At 46.3% G+C, this 23523-nt stretch overlaps 1 protein-coding gene across 2 annotated transcripts in view; it reads right to left on the bottom strand.

Annotated features, from left to right (window-relative positions):
- Positions 1 to 21488, bottom strand: part of CACNA2D2 (calcium voltage-gated channel auxiliary subunit alpha2delta 2) — a 227444-nt gene extending 205956 nt beyond the window's left edge. For both annotated transcript variants that reach the window (XM_076346119.1, XM_076346120.1), the window contains exon 1: positions 21321 to 21488. In XM_076346119.1, the coding sequence (XP_076202234.1) occupies positions 21321 to 21445 (125 nt within the window). In that variant the 5' untranslated portion in view covers positions 21446 to 21488. The remainder of the gene's footprint in view (positions 1 to 21320) is intronic.
- Positions 21489 to 23523: the final 2035 nt, after the last annotated feature.

Raw genomic sequence — 23523 nt, 5'->3', positions numbered from 1 at the left:
CTGCCAGTGTAAAGATAATGGGTCACAAACAGAGCTGAGAGGGGTTTTGGGTGGTTTTTTTTTTTCTTTTCCTTTTTCAGTCAAACATTTGCTATCAAAGGTATATTCAGGTTGTCCAAAGTTACCCATAAATCTTCTGAAGTATTTTCACCAAGAGTTATTTATTTTTACACAAATCATTCATTTAAAAAAAATACCTTGAAACACCAAAACTGATTTTTTTTTTTTCCCCTTCCTCCAGTTTGTCCAGTGAACTGAAAAAAATCAATTATACTCAGCCATAGGTCCGAAAAACCCTGTTGAGGACTTATGAAGCTGACACCTTTCCTTAATTCCAGCTCTGTGCAAGATCCTCGATTTCAGGGACACCTGCCTGTGTCAGCTCTCTCCAGGAACACCTGCACCACCACAGCAAGGGAAAATTACTGCCCATCTTGAGCTGTATCCATCAATATTAACAACTGCTCATATCTGCATAAATGTCACGTATGGCCAAGCCTTCAGAGAGGATTAGTTATAGAGGAAGACAGAGGCATCAGTATTACTCTGTTGGTATATGCAAAAGAGACACTGAGCGCTCAGTTGGGCTGGGATTTAAAAGTCATTTAAATTTGGTCAGCAGATTGGTTTAAAAAAAAAAAAATTTAACTTATTCCACCCCCTGCCTCCGCCCCAAGAAGTACTACTCTTTTAGGGAAAAGCCATTGGATTTTTCATTCATGAGAAAAACTGCAATTCCCTTTAATTGTGCACCCTTATGATACCTGGCTCTCAACCTTACAGACCAGCAGTTTCCCAAAAAGCCCAGCTAAGCCTTGTAGTACAAGCTTTAGACACCACTATTAAAAAAAAAAGTGTATTACACTATTAAAAAAGGCAGGAGGGGATTTCTGCATAGCTGACACCAGGTTTCTAGATTAAAAAACGTTAATAGCAGAAGCAGCTTCTTTTTTTTTTTGTAGTATGGCTATATGAGAGCTTTTGCCAGTGGCAGTAAAAAAAAAAAAAAAAAATCTTTTTTCCAACTAGTACATCCCTTACCCACACCGCAGCACTGGCAAAGGCCCTTGTATGTATCTGACCCATTACTATGTCCCTCTAGCCCTGGTAATGTCCATGACCCGAAGTCTTCAGAGTGAGCCACATCCCAGAATTTGGAGGCTTCATCTCACTTTCCATATGCTGGGTTGAAAGCTACCATTTAAAAAAACCCCAAACATAAACCCCATTATTATTCTGTCTCAGTTGACCTTCTGCCTCTTGTTTCTCTCCCACAGCCACTGCACTTAATTTTATGTAAGACGACCGTAGCAAGGATGAAGAGGGTAAAGAAACTGATAGCCCATTATGAACATGGAGATTTCTCTTTGAAGCGTGTCTCATATGGAAGCTGTAAGCAATAAGATATGACAGTCATTGCATTCCTGGGCCATTACTGCACGCCTCAGGTGGCGTTACAGGGCTTGAGGAGTGATAACTCCTCAAAACACACAGCCTGGAGTGCCCTACTGCTCTTGTGAAATGGCATTTACAAATAAAGCATAAAGAAAACAGCTGATGCACCGACTGGTAAGCCACTAGCATGGACGTAGTGCTGCTCACAGAAAGCCACTGGGCCCCCTTTATGAACCACGTGTGCAGTCTCCCCCTTAAACCAAGTACCACTTTAGTGTCCTCTGTAGTGAATTAACATGGGCAAGGAGAAAACCTTTGAGCTCAAGTGTTTGTGATTGCGTTCAGTGGCTCTGTGCCTACAGGAACCGCATGCAAGGAGCCTGGCAGCCCCGCCATCCCCTGTCCCCTCTTTAGCAGGGACATGCACAGCACATCCCAGTGATCCCCATCGTCTCAGCTGGCTCTGCCTTTGCTGGGGAGTCTCCATAGGACTCTTCCAACCTAACAACTCTACAGCTATCATATGCATAAGCATGATCACATACATTAAAAATCTCTTGCACTGAGAAAACCAGTTTTGTTTCCTTCCCCTGTATAATTTACAGCCTCCTGTGCAACATTTAACAAGGGACATAAATGATTTTTGAAAACACAACACCATTTATCACTGTCTCTCCAAAGAAAACTACGAAAATGCTAATTGATTTCATAATTTGCATATTTGATTTTTCTTAAAGATGAGATAAAGTAGGCTTAAAAAAAGCAGCAGAGCTTCAAAAATATTCACTGTGACAAGCAGCACATCAAGAGGCAAATCACTGCTGTTGCAGTCGAGGCCAGGAAGCAAAGCATCCCGCCTGTCCCGCTCCCGCTTAGTGGGTGCCTGGGCCTTGCCACTGGTCACAGCAACCCTTATTTAGGGTTAGGGCACGTCTCATGCTTTAGGTGACCCAAGCAGTTGCAGAGACTTCTGTGCATGTCCACGTTGGTTTGAGGCTACACCACTGCTCCAGCTGTGTGGCTTCAGAAGAAAATGAGAACTGCCTGGAAAGACAGGAGAAAGGCTGTCCTTGGCCCACATCCTCCCACACTTGTGCACCCAACGGATGGCAGCCTGGAATCCTGGTCTTCTGTGCAGAAGCTGAAGATAGTTGCAGACAAGCCACCAGTGCAAGCCATGCACTGACAGCCTGTGGCCAGCACCACGACGACGTACCACTGCAGCTCAGCCCAAGGTCACTCTGCCCCTTGGTGGCTCAGGGTACACGGGACAGACCCTTCACGGGCTGCAGTCACACCTTTTCATGTCTAACCTAGGGGTGGGTAAGGCAGTTACACAAACTACTACTGAATATAAGCCTTGTTGCAAGCGGCCTCTCACAAAAGCACAGGGAAAGGAGAAGTAAGAGGAAAGAAAATGAGTTTTCTGCTTGAGGACACTTTTTTTTTTTTAAAGCAGCCTTAGGAGAGTGCTTGTTTTGCTGCGAGCAAAAGAGGAGGTTAAAAAAAAAAAAAAAAAAGGAAACTCACATCCTGGTCCCTTGCTGCCTTCCTGGCCCAAAAAAATAAGAGAAAGATTCACACAAACATGAAAGGACAAGAGGAAAAAACTACTTGCTAAGTAGATATACTGCCCCAAAGCTTATTGGGTTCTACACAGAGAGTGTTCTGTACAAGTGTCTACGCTTCACGCAGTGTGTTCAGCCAAGAATGCTTCACTCTGATTCATACGCTTTGGTTCAGTGCCCAAATATTGCTATTTAATAAGGTTATTAATTACTGTGTTGTCTAATTTTTGCTGTGCAGGAACTTCTTATAATTGGCTTATTCCTTCAAGATGCTTAATCCTTTAACTATACTAGCATGTGTGTCAATGCGCACGCATGCATGTGTGTATGTGCACACTCATGCCCCCTCTGAGTTTTCTTAATTTCTTACATACCTAGGCTGTAAAACCCCACATGAGCCAATATTTACACATCAAAGTTGCCTTTTTTTTTCTTTTTGAAGATACAATTTCCACAGAGCACCTGTTTCCTTTGAAATTACCAAATAATTTACTGACCGTGCTTCCAGACGTTATCAAGCCCCCCACATTGTCCTTTTATGACTCCTTTTTAATTTAGAGTATGTGCACAGGTGTTTATATAAAGCAGGAGTGGAAAAATTTGCCTGCTGGACTAGTCTGTTCTTAATATTTGTCAAGATATTATTCACCTCTACCATCTGGTCTCCCCTATAATAAGCATGCATCTTTGACATTATTATAGGAGGGAAGGAAGGGACAAATGAATATTAAAACTATATCCCAAGGAAGATCTTTAAGACACATGAAAGGGAAAGATAGTGGGATAGTGTGTTCTACATTCAGCTCTATCACCAAATTACTTTGTTCTCCTTGATTCAAACACTAACTTTCTGTGCCTGTTTCTTTATACTACCTTTTGTCTGCCTCGTCTTTACAATTTTTTGCAGCAGGGTATGTCTTGCAAAAACAAGCAAGTGCCAAACCTCCTACCAGATCCATCCTGATCCCAGTTTGATGCCCCAACAAGTATTACAATAAAGTAAAAAGGATAACTGGGGAGTTTTCTCGACCTGCAGGATAGATAGAGCCGAGCAAGAAGGAAGAGGAAAATAGTCTGACAGTTATGCAGAAAATTTGTGTTTCATTAACAGTTCTCGAGCACAAACATTCTTGTAGGTACCTGTGGGAAAACCAGCAGTAACCACCAACTTGCCACCAATGACATTTAGGGCAATAGGAGAATTGCAAATGTGATTTCTCCATCAGAAAACAGAAGCATTAACCATTTAAGGCCTAACTCCATCTAGAAACAGAACAGGTAGTAGATGTTCGGTCAGTCACAGACATGTGGGATGGCAGGGGCTTCGGGAATCCTCTTCCACCATTAGTTGCACTGGGACACGTAAACACCTGAACCCTCCACATGAAGTATTGTCTAATCTGTTCTTTAAATCCTCCACTGAAGGTGAACCCAAGATCCCCACAGTACCTTTTTCCAGTTCCATTTTGCACCATGTGGTGAAAAACTTCCCTTCTTATCCACCCTAAATCTCACTTCCCTCTTCCCACTTATCCCACCTAGAGCAGACACTGAAAAATTCTTATGACAAGCTCCTAAGAACTGGAAGATCGTTATTCTGTTGCATCCTTTGCCCTTCAATTCTTTATTTTTCTGCTCCAAACTCAGGGTTTTTTTCCAGCTTTCCCTCTTTTGCCCTGTTTTCTAAACACTTCATCCTTTTTGTTGCCTCGCTCTGGATTCTCTACAGTTTACCTACATCTCCAAAGGCTCATGCCAAAAAGCAAGATCAGGTACTCCAACAGAAGTCAAGCCCAGTGCTGTATGAGGAAGAAACATCACTTCCCCAAGTCTTGTCCAAGAAACTACTGTACACTGCAGAATAAGTGTGCCCTTCTGCTATGACAGCACTTCATTGACTCAAGTTTGTGATCCACAATAATTATCAAGATCTTTTCTGCCACACTGCTACCCAGACAGATATTCTTTATTCTGTATTTGTACATTTGATTTTTCCCCTCTTAAGTGCAGCACTTTGCATTTGTGTTCACTGAATTTCATTTTGCTGATATCCAGCTCACCGTTCAATTTTTCTAGATCATTTTGAATTCTGATAATGCCTTCCAAAGTACATCCAACCCCTCCTACCTCAGTGTCACCTGCAAATTTTATAAGCATATTTCCCATTCCATTGTCTAAGTTATTAATGAAACTATTGAATAAAAGTAGGTCCAGGGCAGATCCCTACAGGACCCCACTTGAAATGCCCTCCCAGTATGACAAAGAGCCACGATAACTACTTTTTGAGAGCTACGTGTCCAATCAAAATATCTTGAATTTCAAACCTTACAAAAAGCTGATTTGGAGTATTTGATATGCAAAGGAGCTGGAGGCCAAAGGATAATTCAGTGAATAATTTAAAGCCTAAGAGCAAGTTTGAGGAAAACTACAATCTGTTGGTGGATGATTTGCCAACAGAAAGAGGAAGAAGTCACTGAATGTGTTAGATGGTACGTTTGCCCGGCAGTGCTGCGAAAGGCCCCCATGCAGGCACTGCATTCTTCTGATCAGACGCGTGCACACGCCTCTCATTGATACAACAAGGAAAAGAACAAATGGCGGCAAAGCAACCACAGCAAATATCTTCTGCAGACTGTACGGCAGAGGAGAGCGCTTTCCCAAAAGGCACTTCCAGCCATGAGCCCCATCATCGAGTTCCTCCCATCCTTATATAGCCTAGAGTTCATCTTCAGGCCATCACTCAATGATGCAGCCATCCTGTCACAGATACTTGGACATTAAGAGTGTTATTTGGCAGGACCTCCATATGAGGATCCCCAAACACATTGAAAACGTGCAAGAATTAATCCTCACAGTCTTAAGGAGTAAATCTGATCTCAGCACATTGCCACCAATTCATACTTCTGTAAGTGGAAGCAGAACCAGGCACCTCAGGATGGTACACTAGTTTGCTATTTTCAGCTGGGAGACAGAACAAGTTCAGCAAGAAGTCCTCTGCCATGGGGGGAGTCTAATCAAGCCACTTACCAACTGTATAAGCAAAACTGAATTTGGTTGCCTTACAACAGGAATAAATTAGTTACTGAATTTACATCTGGAGATCCAGATCAACTGTTCCTGCTGCTATGGGGATGGTCCTGCGAATGGAAACTTTAATGGGTGGCTCAAGTACTTTGACCTCTCATGTGACAGTCACAGAAGCACCAGCACGCAACTCCAGGACTGTAACACAAGCAAAATAAGCCAAAGGCAATGGCTATCATTACTGGAGCTGTACTGGTGATACCAGCAATGTGCTACCCAAAACAATTAACTGTTTTGTTCGGAGCCAAAGCTAACCTAATGCCTTAGCCTCCCTGCTTTTTTCAAAGCTATGCTCTTATTTACATCTTGAAACTAGATTTCTATGGCACGCTTGCTGACACACATCAGGAGCGAGAGAAGCCCATGGGTTCCATGTTTGCACTCTTGTCGCACAGGATTAGAACTGGGCTCCTGATCTCAAAGCCTGTCATAAATCTGGACTTGAAACACAATGAATTAATAAGTGAATAGGTGTCAGTTTTATGAAGCACGCTACCTGCATAAATTTCACCCAGTGCAGCCACTTGTCATTTTCAGCACCCCTGGAGACCCCAACTCTTGCATGTCATTTTGCAACCTGTTATACAGATGAAGTTTTAGGATAAAACCTTCCTTCTTGCTGACTCCTTCTGTTTTACATATGCAGTGTGAGTGGAGGCTGAAGAGATCCCATCCCCCACGGCACAGATAAGGTTACAGAGGGTAGGTCTCAGTAAGGATTTCACAAGCTGCATGAATTATTGAAGTCCTTTATGATATAATGACAGACATATCAGGTGATTTGTTTATTCTGTGTATAATTCATGATTCTCTTGGGAGCTAGACAGAAGCAGGATAGCTTGTTGCGTCTTCTTGTCCATTCCAGTAAATCCTCATCACCAGATGGAAGGCTGAACCACCGCAGAAGATAAAACAGCCACACCTTAAAGGATCTCCACTTTTGGTTGGAAATGGGAGAGCTTTTTTCACAGTCTGGAGAAATAGCGAAACTGTCACTTGAGTACATCAGGCTAGATGGCTAGAAGACAACAGTCCGGGTAGTGTTTCTGTATCGTGCCACCAGAACACTGTCATCTAAAGCATATGCAAACAGCTTTGTGACTAGATGCTATGAGCTGCCCCATGCTCCTGTATCATTGCTGAGCAACAGTAGGACTATCCAAGCTGATGCAGGCTCCTGCAAGACTTTAGGATAGTTCACAACAACCACCTCCTGGCTATGCAAATAGTAAGATACCAGACAAAGCAAAACAGTTCCGCTTGCTCGGGTCGTTTCTGTAAAGAGTCTGGTCAAGATATGGGGCAAAGCATGATAAAGGAGTACCATGTCCTGATAGCTGGAATGGATTTTTGAATACATACATTGTAGTCATCTCTCATTTCTCTAGTGTGCTGTTTAGAGTGAGGGAAAGACGTTATGCCATAGTGGCAACTAGGAAATAAAGGATCGACCGGAGTCCCCGACAAGAAAGAGCTTCCCAACGCGCTCTTGTTCACGCAAGGTACTCCACCCAACGATGCTCCTACTGCCAGGAAGAGTTGCGCTACTATGGAGAGTTGCAGCAAAACACAAACATGGCCAAGCTGAAAATGGCACACTGAGTAACTCTTACTAGCCACAGGACACTGGAGGACTGCTTTCAGCATCCACCCTTCCCACTGCAGATTTCAGCTGATCAGAAACAGACTAGGCACACAACGATTAATCTGATCATTAAAACGCAAGCCATATTAAGGAGTCTGATAGAGGACTACTGACTAGTCAGACCTCTGCTGAATTTGTGTCTACAACTTCTCTCCTTACCAAGAAAAGATATCATTAAGCTCTGCCACAAAGACCTCCTGCTACAAGAGCTATTTAGGGGCATCCATTGCCATTATTCTTCAGCCTCTAACCATGTTAATCCAAGTCTCCTGGGGTTTTTGGAGTAGCCTCTCACAGCATCATATGCAACATTCCTCAGGGGCTTTCCGGACGTCCCTGTCACTAGATGTCAATCCAGTTAAATCCCCCATCTTAAACAACCCCTCTCCCCACTATCCCCCTACCTGAGAGATTCCTGGCTCCTAAGAGAGCGTTGTGATCACTGTTATTATAAAGCACTTAGCGATGCTCACTCATTGCATCTCTCACCAGCCAAACACCCAGAACCCTGTTATTTCATAGGTAGTCGCCTTCATTTGTGGAAGCTCTTCATTGTATTAGTCCCTTTCAGCAATGAAAGAAAAAAGGGGTGGGGGTGGATAGCATTAAAAAAATAAATAATAGCTTACTGCGTTTTATGCCATTACCTCACTACTTTGTGATACACATCTAAAAGCTGTCTGCAAGACCTCTCCTGTTGTAAGGTGGCATCCAGACGTGCTTTGAGGCAGGGATAGTGGAAGCATGAAGCCTGGTTTGGTTTCGTCCCAGTGCTGCTGCATTACTCAGAGCACTACAGCAACAGGGATGAAACCGTCAGCTTTCACAGGTCACCTCCTCTCTCCTTCTCCCCAACCAGCTGGGACAAACACTGCTCCCTCCACAAGGAAAAAGCATACCACCTTTCCTTTGAAAAGGATACAAGCCTATGGAAATGGAGGTGACTGAATCACACTGGAAATACTCAGAAGGTACTACAGGATTTGCTATACGTGCTCAGGACGTTGCTTCATCAGGCTCAGTTTCCCCATCTCCAGCCGCAGCCAGCTTTTCACACCAGAAAGGATGCACCTCCTGTCCTGGAGGACCCCGTGGAAGGAGGATGCTGTGCTGGAGCACCTTCAGAGTTCCCCCTGCTGCAAGAAAACACCACTCTGCAACAAGCTGTCTTCCCTTTCAAAAGGGAAGGGTCACTAGGAAACTCTACTGCAGCCTAAGCACAGATGTGTCCTTTTCCTCGCCAGATGCCTCAAGCCAATAAGCCAGCAGCGCACCTACAACCTCGCTTCACAATTACCATAGTTACCGTCCACATTCCCTCACCATTGCAATATCACAATGAAAGCGCAGATAGTGCAACAGCCCATCAAACATCATTTTGAAGGGACTGATCAACATTAAACTGTCAAATCCTCCTAATATGTCTGACAAAAGTATTTCCCCTTTTTTTCCAGGAGGAGAGAATGAAGCTACAAAGGCAAAGCAGTAGTCTCAAATCCAGACAGACTTTTGGGAGCGGAGTCAGAACTGCAACTCAACCCCCTGACGCTAAATTTGATGTTTACCCTTGGAAGACAGCACTCCAACACCAAAGCAGGAAACTCACACACCTATGGATCCCCGGAGTAGGTCTCCTCCCAGCCCTCACAATAATCTAAGATTACAAGATAATTCTCTCTTCTGCTTTTCTAAATGAGTATCGACATTAAAACCAAAAACATCTGACATCCAAAACCCCTATGAATATAATGCCTTGGACTCTTTTCTGGAAGAGAGAAAAATCCCAGTCTCTAATGTGGTCCTCTCAATGGGGCCCGTGACATCACCAGCCCCTTTCTATTTAGAATAATTACTTCTTCCACACGCCAAGAGATTTGAAATTACCTGTGAAATATATTTCCCCAGGCACAGGCTCAAGAAGCATGTAAATTACCCAGCTTAATGGCCTCTAGAATTTCTCTCTGAGACACACACAGGGAGTGGGAAATGTTCAGACGATATCTCAGGTACCATCTGAGGGGGATCAACGTCCGAAGGATGGTCAGGAGCTACTGCCCTACAGTTCCCCCAGTAACCTGTCCCACCAGTGAGTGCTTGCCACAAGGAGGCAATGAGCACAAGAGATCCAATTCTAAATGAGTGCATCATCAGCACAAAACCGCAATTTTAAAGAGAGCATTTCTTGGGAAAGGTGCCTGACCGTAATTTAGACGGCACAAGCAGCCAACGTAGGACTTATGCAGCAGAGGGCACCCATTTAATTTGCAAAAGCCCAGTGCTGAGCGCGCTAAGCACTCGGCAACAAGCCCTCTCACCCTTCACCTAACTGTACAGAGAAAAGCACTGCCCAAGCTTTGACGTCCAGGCATTTGCCAGAGAATAGTGTCCTTCAGAGGAGCTTTTCATCCACAAGGACAGTCCCCACTCTCCCAACACCAAAAAGGCACAGATACTGTCCCTGGAGTCCAAATCCTCCTGGCCACATTTCTGCTCTTGCAGTTGAATCTGATGTCTTGTTAGTACGTAGCAGAAGAAACATTTATTCCGAAACAAAGAGCATGGATTCATTTGGAGGAAGAGAGGAGGAGGAATTACGTGATCTGGGTTGCATTTCCTGCTCCACCGCTGACGTACTGGAGTCTCTGACGCCTTAGTTTCATCAGCAAAATGAGCAATAGGGAAGTACAAGTGCTATTACAAAGCGCATGTAAAAAAACATAAGGAGTGGAAGATGGAGACCAGGACATGATGCTCATATGGCAGTGGGGAGGGGGGACAATCCCAAGGACGCCATGAAAGAATTACTTGTCTCCCCAGGGAACAAGCCTGAGGCACACAAGCTTTGCTCCTGATGCTAAGGAGCGAGACTGCCAAGACTGACAGGTTGGTCACCTTTTAACGTGTAGTGGATAGAATGTAGGCCAGAAGATCAATCGGGGGTAAGAGAACACCTGGAAGATAGGCCTGGCAATGGAAAAATGGGCCAAATTCCTCAGTGTAAATCTCCTCAAAGCAAAGGTGTAAGACAAGGTCTCTGCTGAGACTCTTCCAAAGTGAGAATCTACCCTCATTCTCAGCCACAAGCATCTTGCTAACCCACATACTGCCAGAAGCTGTGATATCACAGCAAGATTAACACAGAAGCAATTTTAACAACAATTTCCAAGCTAATTTCCTCACTCACAAGCATGCCACCAAGGGCTGAAGTCTGTCTGGACTCCTCACAGCTATCTACGCTCAAGATTAACTATACATCACTGCCAGTAATGCAAGCACTCTGCTATTCAGAAACTATTAGAAGGTAAATACTAAACCTGAACATCATAGGAGCAGAAAAAGAATGAAAAGGAATGACGTTGTAATAAATATTGTAGCCAAGCCAAATGAGGAAGCAAGGTTAGTTTCATGTGGAAAGTTAGACAAAAAAATACTATATACTTGGAATAGGCCTCGCTTTGGTCATGGGATCTGGACTTTTGTGCAATGAACTTCACAAACTTCAGAACATTTCAACAAACTGCAGTTCGCCCAGTACTGCAAGTTGGCCGCTCTGGCACGCGATGAAACAGCGCTCTCGCCACCCATTCCACGCAGCCCCTGAAGCACCAGGCTTTGCACACGAATCCTTCATCCAACAAGTGGCATATGTTTTCAAGCAGAGAAACTGCAGGTATACATGTTACTTGTGGCCCCAACATGGGCCTCAGGTAATGCAACAGCTGGAGCATCTCACCTGCAGCCCATAGCAGGTCCCTTTCCAGCTCACCACCACCACACTGCAATCACTCCAATATTCCTCTGTAAGAAGGACAGGTACCATTTACTAAACCTTTCATTTCTGCAGCTGCTTGGTTTTCTCTGGAAGAAACTTCACATACAAGAATCCTCATGCTATCTTGTGGGATCTAATAACAACTGAAGTGGCACAAACACAGCAATAAGTAAATTTAACTAAAAAAGAAAGTCAAGTACTACACAAGCTACCATGAAAACACCACATCTTTTTTTCTGGCAAGTGGCAAACCTACTTTTCCACCAGCCAGCTGTGACTCTAGAGAACAGGACGGGGTCTGGCAGCCACTTCCCGATGAGAAGGCGGCCATGTGCTCAGCTGCCTAAAGTCACCAAATAAGTGACATTTATTAAGTGGCCCTTACAAAATAAAAAGGACGCTTTCAGCACACAGTCACATTCATAAACTGCACAAACCAGCAATGCTTTCAGCACGAGGCTCCACTTGGACTGGTGTCAAGAGAAGAAAGGCAGGAAAAGAAGATTCCCACCCACCCATGTTGCCACAGGCAGCGCTCCACGCAGAGCACTGGCCTCGGGATGCAGCCTCTCCTCCGGCTTGGTAACGCTGTGCCTGCTCGAGCAAACACGGCACCAGCAAGGCTCTCAGGACAGGGCTGTAAGAGGGGGGAAAAGGTACGAGCTAGCTCAGCTACCTCAGTGAAGTGATACCTCGTGCCAAGATAGAGCTGTCAGAGCCCTTTTGTATCTGGCTGCTCCATCCTCACATCTGGGCAGGGAGCACAGGGAAGTTGAGGGTATGAGGTTCACCTGTGGAAGGAGCCATTTCTCACGAAAGAGTGCCCCAGCCCCTAGCAGGTGGTAGGAGTGAGACATTGCTGCTTAGATTTTTCTCTGAAGTAAAGACTAGATCAAAACAAATAAACATAGCAAGGAGCAAGTGACACAGAGGGGTTCAATTTAGCCTTAAGATGATGGGTAAAAAGGTGGTATTGATGTCAGAAATGCCAACACAACATTTTTGTTGCTGGGTCAAACAGGCAGGCAGGTGCTAAATGGGGTTATTTAGAAACTGGGACCAAAGCAAGTAGATGTGTTAGATGCATTTCTTTTCTCCATCTCACAATAAAAATCATGTCAGAAGCAACCACAACCACCACGATATTTAAAAGTTAAAAGGCAAAGGCCTGAAAGTTGTCCCCAGCATAATCCCACAGCATCGTTACATCAGGGATGAATTTGGCCCAGTACCTTCGAAAATTTTTTTGACATTTCTCAGCTTTTAAACCTAATATAGCCGTAGCAGAGTACAGCAGGCAAGACTGACAACAGCAAATTCTTCTGTATCATAACAAATCCAACGTCAGGAGGAATGGCTCAGTCACAAGCAGTCCCACAGCACACAGCCAAGGAGGGGCATGAAAACATCCCTGCCTGTGCACAGAGGGGGCCCCTTTTGGGCTGATGCTCTTTTGGTCTGTGCTCTTGGAAGTGCTGTCATTCTGTGCGAGGCAAAATAATGTCATCAATTTGGTCACTGATCGACAATTATTAAGATTTCCCAGCAAACAAAAGCAGAATAAATAAAACCCAAGAGCTGCGTGAACAGAAAAATATTGATTTTTTTCATACTCATGTAATCTACCCTCCTTCCCAGAGCAGGCAGGGGAGGAGGGGAAAGCAGAGTGCCCACGAAGCTGCGACACATGCCTCGCTCACTGTCCTGAAACTCTTTTCAGCTTGCAGGTCTTGAGTAATTAAAAGCTGTTTCTTCCACCCTTTTTGTCCCTGGTATGCATGACACGCTGCTGCAGAAGGTTTACTTTTAGCTGGGCAACGGGCATCCTTCCCCCTGCAGAGGTCCTGGAACCACATGAGCCCACACAATACATTCCCCCCTGCCGCTGATCCCAAGAATGTGACGCTACAGTGAACGCTTAGTAGAGACCTCTAATTTACAAGACTACCTCAGACATGAGGAAATGGTACTTTGGCTCCTCCTGGGTCTACTGCGTTCGCTATGGAGCAATAAAAAGACATTCAACCACTCACAGCCCAGAATCTGACTCAATCTTCAACACCTGATAAAGTTGAATATTAGGTGCTTCGCTTGGCTTAAGTCTGTCTCTATTTTGGTGTCCACGTTACAGCTGCCAAAAACCTGACTGTGAAACCCACCATACATTAGAAATGCAAACAAGGCACTGCATTCATGACCCTCACTGTGTCATACCGTAGAGAAAGTGTTCACTGGCCACAATAAAGAGATATTATTACATAAAATTCAATAGAGATAAGAATTCAAATACAAGAATATCTCTGATTCAACAGAAATTCAATCAGTGAGAGCTACATACATCTTTGAAGCGTAAGTGGCTTATACAAGGTCGGCTCTGAAAAAGATTTAGAAATGCGCCTCTTATTTTGTTTTCTTATTTGGAGGATGAATGTGAACTCAGACTTTGGATGCTGGATTCTTCTGGACGGAAGAATATTAAGTGCCCACTGGAGAAGAAACAGACTGACAGCAAACAGACTGGCAGCTTGCCACAAGAGAAAAGTTTCAGGACCCAGCTCTGTCATGAGTTGAAAGGCATTGGTATTTATAAGGAGAATCATATCCTCATTTGTCACTTCAATGGAGATGGATACAACACTCTTTCCCAATTCTTTCCACCAATTTAACAGTTTAAGGGGTAACTTTGTTTGTGCTCGGAAAGCCAAGAGGCTCAGAAGCCTGAAAGCGTGGGGGAGGCTCTATTTATCAACAAATCAGGTATGCAGTGGCAGCTACACTGCGAACTTGCACCACGCCTGCCGCATCACTGATTTTTAGCTCTGAAATGGTGTTCCAGCAGGGACCGAGGCAAGCCGACACGCTGCCAGCAGGACTCAGACTCATTGCCCTCACTCTCCCTGTTGGATAACACCGACCTAATGCTCCTGCGGGCCACACATCTTCCAGGTAATCCTGAGCAAACTCCTCCAGTCCACAGCCACATGCTCTGTACGCTTGCGAGCCTTCCAGCCGCCGAATGCCACACAGAAAAGCCTGGCGAATTCTGCCTTGATCCTTCGTTTGGTGGAATTCAGATAAGGAAACCTCACCGAAATGAGTATATACTTTAAAGAAACTACTCCTGCAAATAACATTCCTATGGATGGGAAGCTGCCAGCATTTTGGTCATGAGATTGTCACCCTTCTCTGTCCTTGCATCTGTACTCCCCATCCTTTCCCCCCCACCCTTCCCTGAAGCATAAGTTGCTTTCTAACACTACACAGATTTTTGCTCCAATGCACAGCACGATCTAACTAATTCGCACTTCATTGCTCTGCACACCTCATCATTTGCACATGAAAACAGCAGTCTCTCTCTATCCCTCCACTCGACGCCTATTTCTTCCTCCTCCCCCTCCATCCCCCACCTCCTGTACCTTCTCAGCAAAACTCTACTACGGAAGCTGCAGTGAAGAGGCTCACATTACCAGGACTCCATTGCTCCTACAAAATTTACTAGCATGCTGCGAAGTCTCATAAATAATTCAAGATAGACAACCTTTGTCAGGTAAATGAACATGCCTTTTGCAATCCATCACTCCGGGTTTTCCATCACAGTGATACATATACTCACTGCAGGCACAACCCATATCGATTCATAGATTCCCCAAGTGTCAGTGCGGGGCAGGGTGGCAGAACAGTTCTGGCACCAGCAGAACCCAAGCAAATCCAAAGACTGTCCAGGGCTTCAGTGGATTCATAACAGATACCCACTGGTACAAAAGTAGCTCCAGCCTAGTCCATGGAAAGAGCAGCTCCATTCCCACCCTTTGTGGACAATGAAAGAAGGATCGTGGTCAGGGGGGCAGGAGACTCCTTCTCATTAAAGATCTCCTTTTCACTACAAGAACTTCAGGGACTTTTGACACAAATCAGAGCTAAGAATCATGTTGCATCCTGTACTTTTTGGGTTTAACTCCGCACGCTTCAGTGGCTCATTAGAGATACGCAAACTTAACTTCTGTTTTGGCAACTGCGCCCAAGGCTTTATCATCATCAGAGCTATTGCACTAAATGGTTTATATCCCTATTTAGCACCCAATCTGATTGCTATCAGCAATTACCTCCTCTGGAGTTCTCAGCCTCAACTAAAAGCAAGGGGAGGAGACCTGATCCAAGTTCTCCCGAAAGGCAGTCTCGCGTGGTCCTGGGAGAAGGTGTGCTGCACAACAGCTCCTGCACTGCCCCCACCAGACTGAGAAGCAGCTTCCGAGGAGACAGCATGGTAGCCTAATCACAGGCAAGAATAACGACCTTGCACAGAGTTAATGAATAGATACAGAAACAACAGACCGAGCAACCTTTGTCTGGCCTGACTGCCATTCATATCCTTGTGTCTCTTGCCCTGCAGCCCCTTCACCTGTCATGAGCTGATCTGGCTAAATATCCTGATCACTCATGCATCAGTCAATGCGAGAAACACTGCTTTACAGCGGAAGAATTAATCCTTTGCTCTGCGTAAACACCTTTTATTTCTTACAATATTTATGACCAAATATAGATAATGGCTGAGACAGAATTGGAAGGGTCGTAGGACGACTGTCAAAGTTATGAAGAAAATCCACGTGCATTCTCTAAAAGATCAAATGATTCAGCCTAAAGAAAACCATACCAATAGCTTGTTCATACAAACCAACTCTCCAGTAACAACAGTTTGTACGACACTCTTTCCCCATGCAACCCAGCAATAATAAACTTGAGGATGAAGGCTAGATCACAGGAACAGCTCTAAAACAACAAAGTACTACCAACACCCCAGAGGGGAAAAAATAATTTTGCTAACAAAACACATTTTGCTTTCAAGAGGCTCCTAGAAAAGTAAATATCAAAACATTCAGATACTGTCCTTTCTTGCTGAATATTTCACTCCAGTATTTTGCTTGGTAATGACTTTTTCTTTTATTTCATCCCACTTGAGTATTTCATTGGCTGAAAAAAGCATTGTCTAAATTGTACGGTTTGTGCACATGTACAATGTTACAGTGTGCAGATGCCCCAGCAGTTAAGCCCTCAAGAGCCTTTCTGATGGCTTTTAAAGCCAAACACCAGGAAGCTCGTTCAAGGATAAATTTTCAGGTCTCCATTTAGACCCTATGTAGCCACCTTCAGCTTTTAAGGGGCTGTTGTATACATCACACACAAAGCTTCTTTACAATGAAGCTTCTGAACTATGTCTGTCAAACACCAAGCACAAGCCCACTTCTACCCTCAGGTCTACGTGCAGGAGCCTTATTGATTTCAGTGGGAACCCACACGCTCTCCCAAGAGAATTTAAATTAAAAAATTTTCAATGTATACAGTTGAAAAACTCAAACTGCTGAAACCACAATCTTGAAGGGGATCACTGCAGGTAGGGTACAGTGTTGTGGCACCACAAGGACAGGCAAAAAAGCAGTAATGCCCCTTCTCCATGCAATACCTGAGCAGGAAGCATTCAGGAACAGTAACAGGAATAGAGAAAGTTTTTTAAAATGCCGAAGAAATATTGCACATGGCTTTTAAAAAACACTTGGTCCTCTCCCTGGGGCTGTTCTTTTACCCGTGGGCAGTTCAGGGTGCCTCTGCGCTCCCCAAAGCAGATTCTGCCACTGATGCACAGCCCACATGGGGCTGTTGCAGGGACACTGGGCCTTTGTGCCTCCACTGGGTACCAGTTCTCATGGAGGCTGCTCAGCCCTCACAGGGACGGAGCAATGTTATCTGTCAATCACTCACCGGGATAGATTGCCCTCCCAGGGAGCTGTCTCTCTGCTCAGCCAAGTGTAGCAGAAGACAAGCAGGACCATCTCCCCACTTCTTCCCTGCTCCTCTCCAGACAAGTTCCCTTCCCAAGCATCAAAACCATAATTGGAAGAGATTTTCTGACTGCACAGCAGGTGGGCAGTAGAACAAGAGAAGGAGCTTCCTCTACATGGCATTCCGCAAATCCTTTAGCATCCAGTCCTAATAGAGTTATTTATTTCAAGCCCTGCTAGCCCAGATGTGCCATCACTACCAGCATCATTAACCTCATTTGGGGTGAAATGACACAAGTACAAATCAAAACCTGCTAAAAGGAAGCAATTAATTTGGTAGAGGCAGCCTCAAGACCACCTTCCAGTGGTGACGGGCACCTATTAGGCCTTATTGCTCTCAGCAGGAGCCTTCACTGCTCACTATCCCACAGGAACACTGGTAACACCTCCAGCTTGCTGCCCAAAACTACCGTCTGCATCTGACAAGTACTAAATCTCATGCCGGAGAGGCAGGACCGGACCCTGGTCCCCAGGCTGGTGCCTTCCCCTGCAGACATCCCTTTCTCCTCTGGCTGGCTGGTCAGAGATGCCCTGCAGAGCAGCGATGAAGCCAAGCCTCACCAGTGGACGCGCAGCAATTCTGCGCACACCTGCTTCCTCACAAGAAGCAAATGGCTCGCCACCCTCTAGCAGATGGCAATTTTCTTTCAAGTCCAAGTGACAAAAAGCCTTTCTGCAAAGTGAGGCGGGGGTTTGTTCTGCTCCCAGGCGGCGGTACTGGCAGCCACATTCTCCAGCATGCACACGCACACAATCCCCACTAACGGGAGGCGACGGCAATACAGGTGCAGGACTCCCCTCATTGACCAGGCTTTCAATCATCTAATACCAAACCTCTCAGAAATTCAAGCAGAGGTTGTTACCATGCTGCCACAGGAATGCCTCTGCGTACTATTTAAAAGAAAAATTAACTGCAACCAACAGCCTTTCTTTCCACAGCCATTAATCCCGTTGACCACACAGATGCACGTTCTTGTACGTGACCATTCCTAAAAGGAGCCTTGTCAGTCAGTGGACATCACCTAATACGCCCGCCCCAATGGGTTTGTTCCAATCTGGGATTTGGCTTTTTAAATCTCAATGAGAAATTCCCCTTTGGACAACTGGCTGAGCTGAGCCTTCCTTAGCTCAGCATAAGATGATTAAAACCATGCTACCCGGGAGGAGAGAGATAATGTGGAACACCAGCGATTTATCAGGGACGGAACCAAGAATCAACACACAGAACCACTGATGATAATTAATACAACCGTAACCAAAAATAAAAAAATTAAAAAAAATTCTTCTTTATTTTCTTCTTTTCCCCCCCCTTAGGCAAAATATCCTAATCATTCAGTCTGCTGCCTGTCAGAATGAAACAGTTCTGGGGCTGCTTAAAAAAAGCAGCCTCATTTTTGAAAGTCCTGTAGTGAAAGATGACTTAAGTGATTTACAGAGAAAACCTCCAAAGGCAAACAAGGTTTCTAATCAATGCTCTGAATCATTCGCTGTTGTTACAAGGGTGCATCGTCCAAAGAATTTAGCAGCCCATCTCATCAGCTCAACTCAGCTTCTGACCTACAAACCTTCCAAAAAGATTTAAGTTATATCCAGCATCTTTAAAAACAAGAAGGGTGCAGACAGGAAGCTACTCAGAGGGGAAACAGTCAATTAAGGAGCGTTGTTCAAGCCTTGGTGCAGCTACCATTGCACTCTTTACTCCCATTAAACATTTCCTTCCCGAGAAACAATCACGGCAGCCCTAGGGCAGAGCTCACAAGGCATTTCAGCCCACATGCTACAGCATTAACCTACTGCCCAGCAATTGTGCATCATCATCAAATATCCATTCGTGACTCTTCTCTTCTCTGGGTTCAGAAAAGAGGTCATAAGGGGAATAAAACAAGCAAGAAAATACCAGGTCAGGTTGAGGTCTTGCGTCCCTTCTGTGTCTCTTCTCCGGATGCAGCCAGACAGCATTACTTCCCACCAGAGGCACACACAGAATTAGTGGTCTTTTCAGGACCATTCCTTCATATTCGCAAGAAATTATGAATCTTTGCCAGCGGGTTCAGTTTTTACGCATCTTGCCTCTCTCAGTACAGGATCAGGCCCACTCTGATAAGACCACTGATAAGAGAGCGCAGAGCTAACTAATTCTATCCTAGTAAAGCCCATCAAATTATCTGGAATAAAACTGCTTTGGCTAATAAACTGTGCCAGCTTTTTAAACAATATAGATGATTGTCAGTCTGGGTGAGGGGAAGGCCAATGCATTATTTACAAATTACACACCTCTCTTAAGTATGTCTCTCCTGGTATAAGAACCTTCTTATAAAACTTTCTGCAGTTAGAAAGAAATCACCATTCTGACTTGTAAACTGGTACCCAGAAGAGATTTGTTCTATAATGATTCCGCGTTCCAAATTTAAGAGGAGAAAGCAACAACTTACAGCCCCTGAAAAAGCTGCTGAAATATCGAAAACATCCCACAAACTTTATCTGTGCTTCACCACGTACATAATCCCCTTTACTTCTATAGGGATTCTCATGGAAGTAAAGATTATTCATGCGAGAGCAACGCTGGATCAGGCCATAAGGCTGTGGTACTTGGACGAGAACTGGCACGTTCCCTTTCCTCTCCTCCCCCTGTAGGTAGACATTTCTCAGGGTCTTATTCTGAAGAATTTCTGTATTTACGTGACAGCAAGAAAAGGGAACTCATCGGCTCCCAAAGGTCAAAGATAGTTAGAAATATGGACACAAGACCCAAAAGAATTCAGAAAGAATCTCTTTGAATGGGAGGTATTTCTGAATAAACAAGGAGTGCAAACAACCATGCCTTCGGTGAAGCCAGATATTAGCACGATAAGCTACAGCTCTCCCAAATAAACAACGCTGTTTCTTCTGCCGATAAGCCTTCTTTTCGGAAGGCCTGACTACATGCCTGTAAAAATGTACTTTGAGATCAAAGACGTTAATCTAAAAGGCTTTCAAAAATACTTCCTATGACATACATATATATTTAAAACATATTTCTATTCTTAAGCAAATCAAAAGTGACAAGAAAATTGTGACATAAAGCAGTGCACATCCACTGGGGCAGCACAAAGTTAAGGGCAACACTGCTATTATTAACTCTATGTCATTGAAATCTTTCCCCACCTTCAGAAACGCAGACTGTAAGGACATGGTGTCAGCCTTTACTTTGAATCGTCTGGATTTTTTTTTTTTTTCCCCTCAGTTTTGTGTCAACAAACCTCAGCATTTCGTAACGGAGATGACAGCCTCTTAAAATACATCTCGGCAAGATTTCGCATGGCTGTGTGGAGGGGGACAGGGCTTCAGGGTCATCACGGTATGCAAGAGAGCCGAATGTGTTAGCAAATATTCCCAAACACTAACTTCCAAAACGCTCGCTTTCTTCCAAAAAAATCTATTTATATCCTTCCTGCAGCGACTCTCCCGACCCCCACCCCCTCACCCAAATGAGCTGCTTTCCGACTTTCAATAGATTACAGCCAATTTCTGTCGGTCCAGAGGGAGGGAGAGGAAGGACCGCCAGCTCGGATAGCCTGTGGAACTATCCATCTATTACTAGTTTATGCTCAAACTCCGGTGGGTACGGCCGGTTGTGGGTACCATATTGTGTGCTTGAAACGGGGCGGGGGGGCGAAAAGTCCTTTTTCGCCTTTCCCCGCTCTCGCCACATTAACGCTTCAAGAGCCGCCCTGCACACCGGCACCCGCCGGGGAAGTTTGGGCTTTCCAGCAACTTTGGGTCCGTTCCTCGCCCCGCCGCTCCGGTGGCCGGCAGGGAGCGGGCGGAGGCCCCCGCGCCCGACCGCATCCAGCGCGGCGGGGCGGCACGGCACGGCACGGCGCCGGCCGCGGGCACCGGCGGCACCGGCAGCGCCCGCCGCGGCCCCGCCGCTGCCGCTCCCCCGCGCGGCGCCGGCAGGCCCCGGGGCGGCCCCGCGATGCGCCACCGCGCCGGGCCGAGCCGCGGTGGCGGGGGGTCCCGGCCGGGGCGGCGGCACTTACGTGTGCTGCTGGGGGAAGCTGTAGCCGTGGGCGGCGGGGGCGGCGAGGAGCAGCAGCAGGGCCAGGTGGCCGCAGAGGGCTGGGGCGACGGGCGCCGCGCTGCCGGTCGGAGCCGCCATCGCCATGTTTCCATTAACGGCACGGCGGGGAAGGGGCAGAGGCGGCGGCGGCCCCGCGGGGCGGCTCCCCCCGCCGCCACTCGTGCGACGAGCGCGGCAGTCCTCGGCAGGGGGGCAGCGCAGCGCCGCGCCGGCTGCGGGCACCGACCGGCGGCCGCTCGCCCGCTGCCTCTCCGCGGCGGCCGGCACTGAGCGCCCGCGAACCGCTACTTTCCCTCAAATAGGCGGGCAGGCAGGCGGCCCGGCCCGGCCCAGCCCGGCCCTGCCTCCTCCCCGCCCGCCCGCCTCCCTCCCGCCGGCCCCCCGCGCCGCTCCGGCCCCCGCCGCCCCTCCGCCGCCGCGCATGCGCCCCGCTCCGCGCCCCCCCCCCCCGCTCCCGCCGCCGGCCTCCCCCCACCCCCGCCCGGGGTCTGTCCCCGGTGCCCCCCGGCGGGGGGCAAAGGCAGGCGCCTCCCCGGGCACTGCCGCGGCGGCGGGTCTCCCCCGCGCCCCGACCAACGAGGGACCTCGGGGGCTCCTTCCCATCTTCCACGCGGGTGCTACCCCCGCGGATCTGTCATTGCCGTTGTGGCAGGGTACCGCGTTCTCCTTCGGGGCCACCTCCCGGAGATAGATCGGCATATGGGAATCTCCAGTTATGTTACATAATAACAGCAGCAGCTATGATTATTTTTTCTTAAACACGCTATGACTTTGGGGTGCGTTCGTGAGCGTGACAAGAGGGCAGGCTAACAATTCAAAATAACAGAATTAATAAACACAGCCCAAAGTCACCAGGGTTTCTGAGCCTGACTTTTAAAGGCCTGGATTTTGCAACACTGTCTTCTGGGTAGCTGCAGTCTAATTTCATCTTTAAATCCAAACCCAAGCTGCACGGCTTCATTGAAACTGACCACTGGCGAGTCTCAGGGACAGCTGGCAACGGAGAGGCAGGAATGCCGTCCACATGCTCCCCGAGCCTCTCCTCAGATAGCCTAAACCTGGACAATCACAGGCCAGGCAATCAGTAGCTAGCACCGCTTTGCCCTCTTTACTTCAGAAAAGGTGTAATATTGGCAAGATTGCCAGTATCCGGACAGACCTTGAGGAAGAGCCTCACAAAACTATACATCAGCGCTTTAAAGATGCCAAGGGTCCTTGGTCCTGCCCACTAGAACAGCAAGGCGCAAGCGGCAGGACAGGGGCCCCTGGCAGTTTGGATCCCAGCACAGAGGTTTAAAAGCTTTGCGGCTTGGGAAGGGGGTAGGATTTTGATGGGGAGAGGTTGCTTCTCTGAAGTGCTCCGTGACTTGGTTTGCAGGAGGCGTTTTCTTCTGCTGATGGATGGAATTGCCTCTGTCCTTTGTTTCTGATGGGAAAAAGAAACATTTTGGAGTAACACAGACCCAGGCGCAGATTCCCAGTATCCAGGGAGCACTGAGAGTGGTGCCTAAATTCATGTGATCACATCCAGACACACCACAAATTTCATGCAGTGAGGAGCACGGATACATAAATGAAAACGAGGGTCTGATGCGCTGACTCCAGCTTGAGCTGGTTCACAGAGACAATTCTTTTTTTAATGAGGTAGAGAAACACTAACGTTTTCACGTTGGAAGTCAGCAGTAAAACCCACACTCGAATCCAGAAAATTGGACTTGCAAAAACATCAGACACTGATCTGATGTGTTCAACACAGAGATGGATATGAGCAGTAGCTTAATACTTCAATAAAATATTAAGAAATACTTTGGTGTTCCCTCTCTAGGTCCTGTACCATGTGCAGGCTATGGCTATTCTTTGCACACCCTTCAGGATATGGTCTGGTTTTGCATCCTGTATTTCAACTGCACCTACCACACGTAGTTCAAGCCAGGTTTGCATGGGCTATTACAGTTGAAATCACAGTTACTGACCTGTCATACAGAAGTTTCCAATTTACAACCTCCAAGTGTGTTTCAGCAGTGGTAAGTGGATAATCTCTAGCGTATACATGGGAAACAGCGACAATAGGATAAACAGCTTGTCCATTGCTGGCAGAGTCAGCAGCAGAGAGTAAACACTCTTCATTGTGTAGAATTTGGCTTTCCAAACTCTTGAAAGAC

Source organism: Aptenodytes patagonicus, chromosome 8 (genome assembly GCF_965638725.1).
Source record: "Aptenodytes patagonicus chromosome 8, bAptPat1.pri.cur, whole genome shotgun sequence".
Taxonomy (NCBI): Eukaryota; Metazoa; Chordata; class Aves; order Sphenisciformes; family Spheniscidae; genus Aptenodytes; species Aptenodytes patagonicus.
This window is presented reverse-complemented; position numbering and strand designations above follow the sequence as displayed.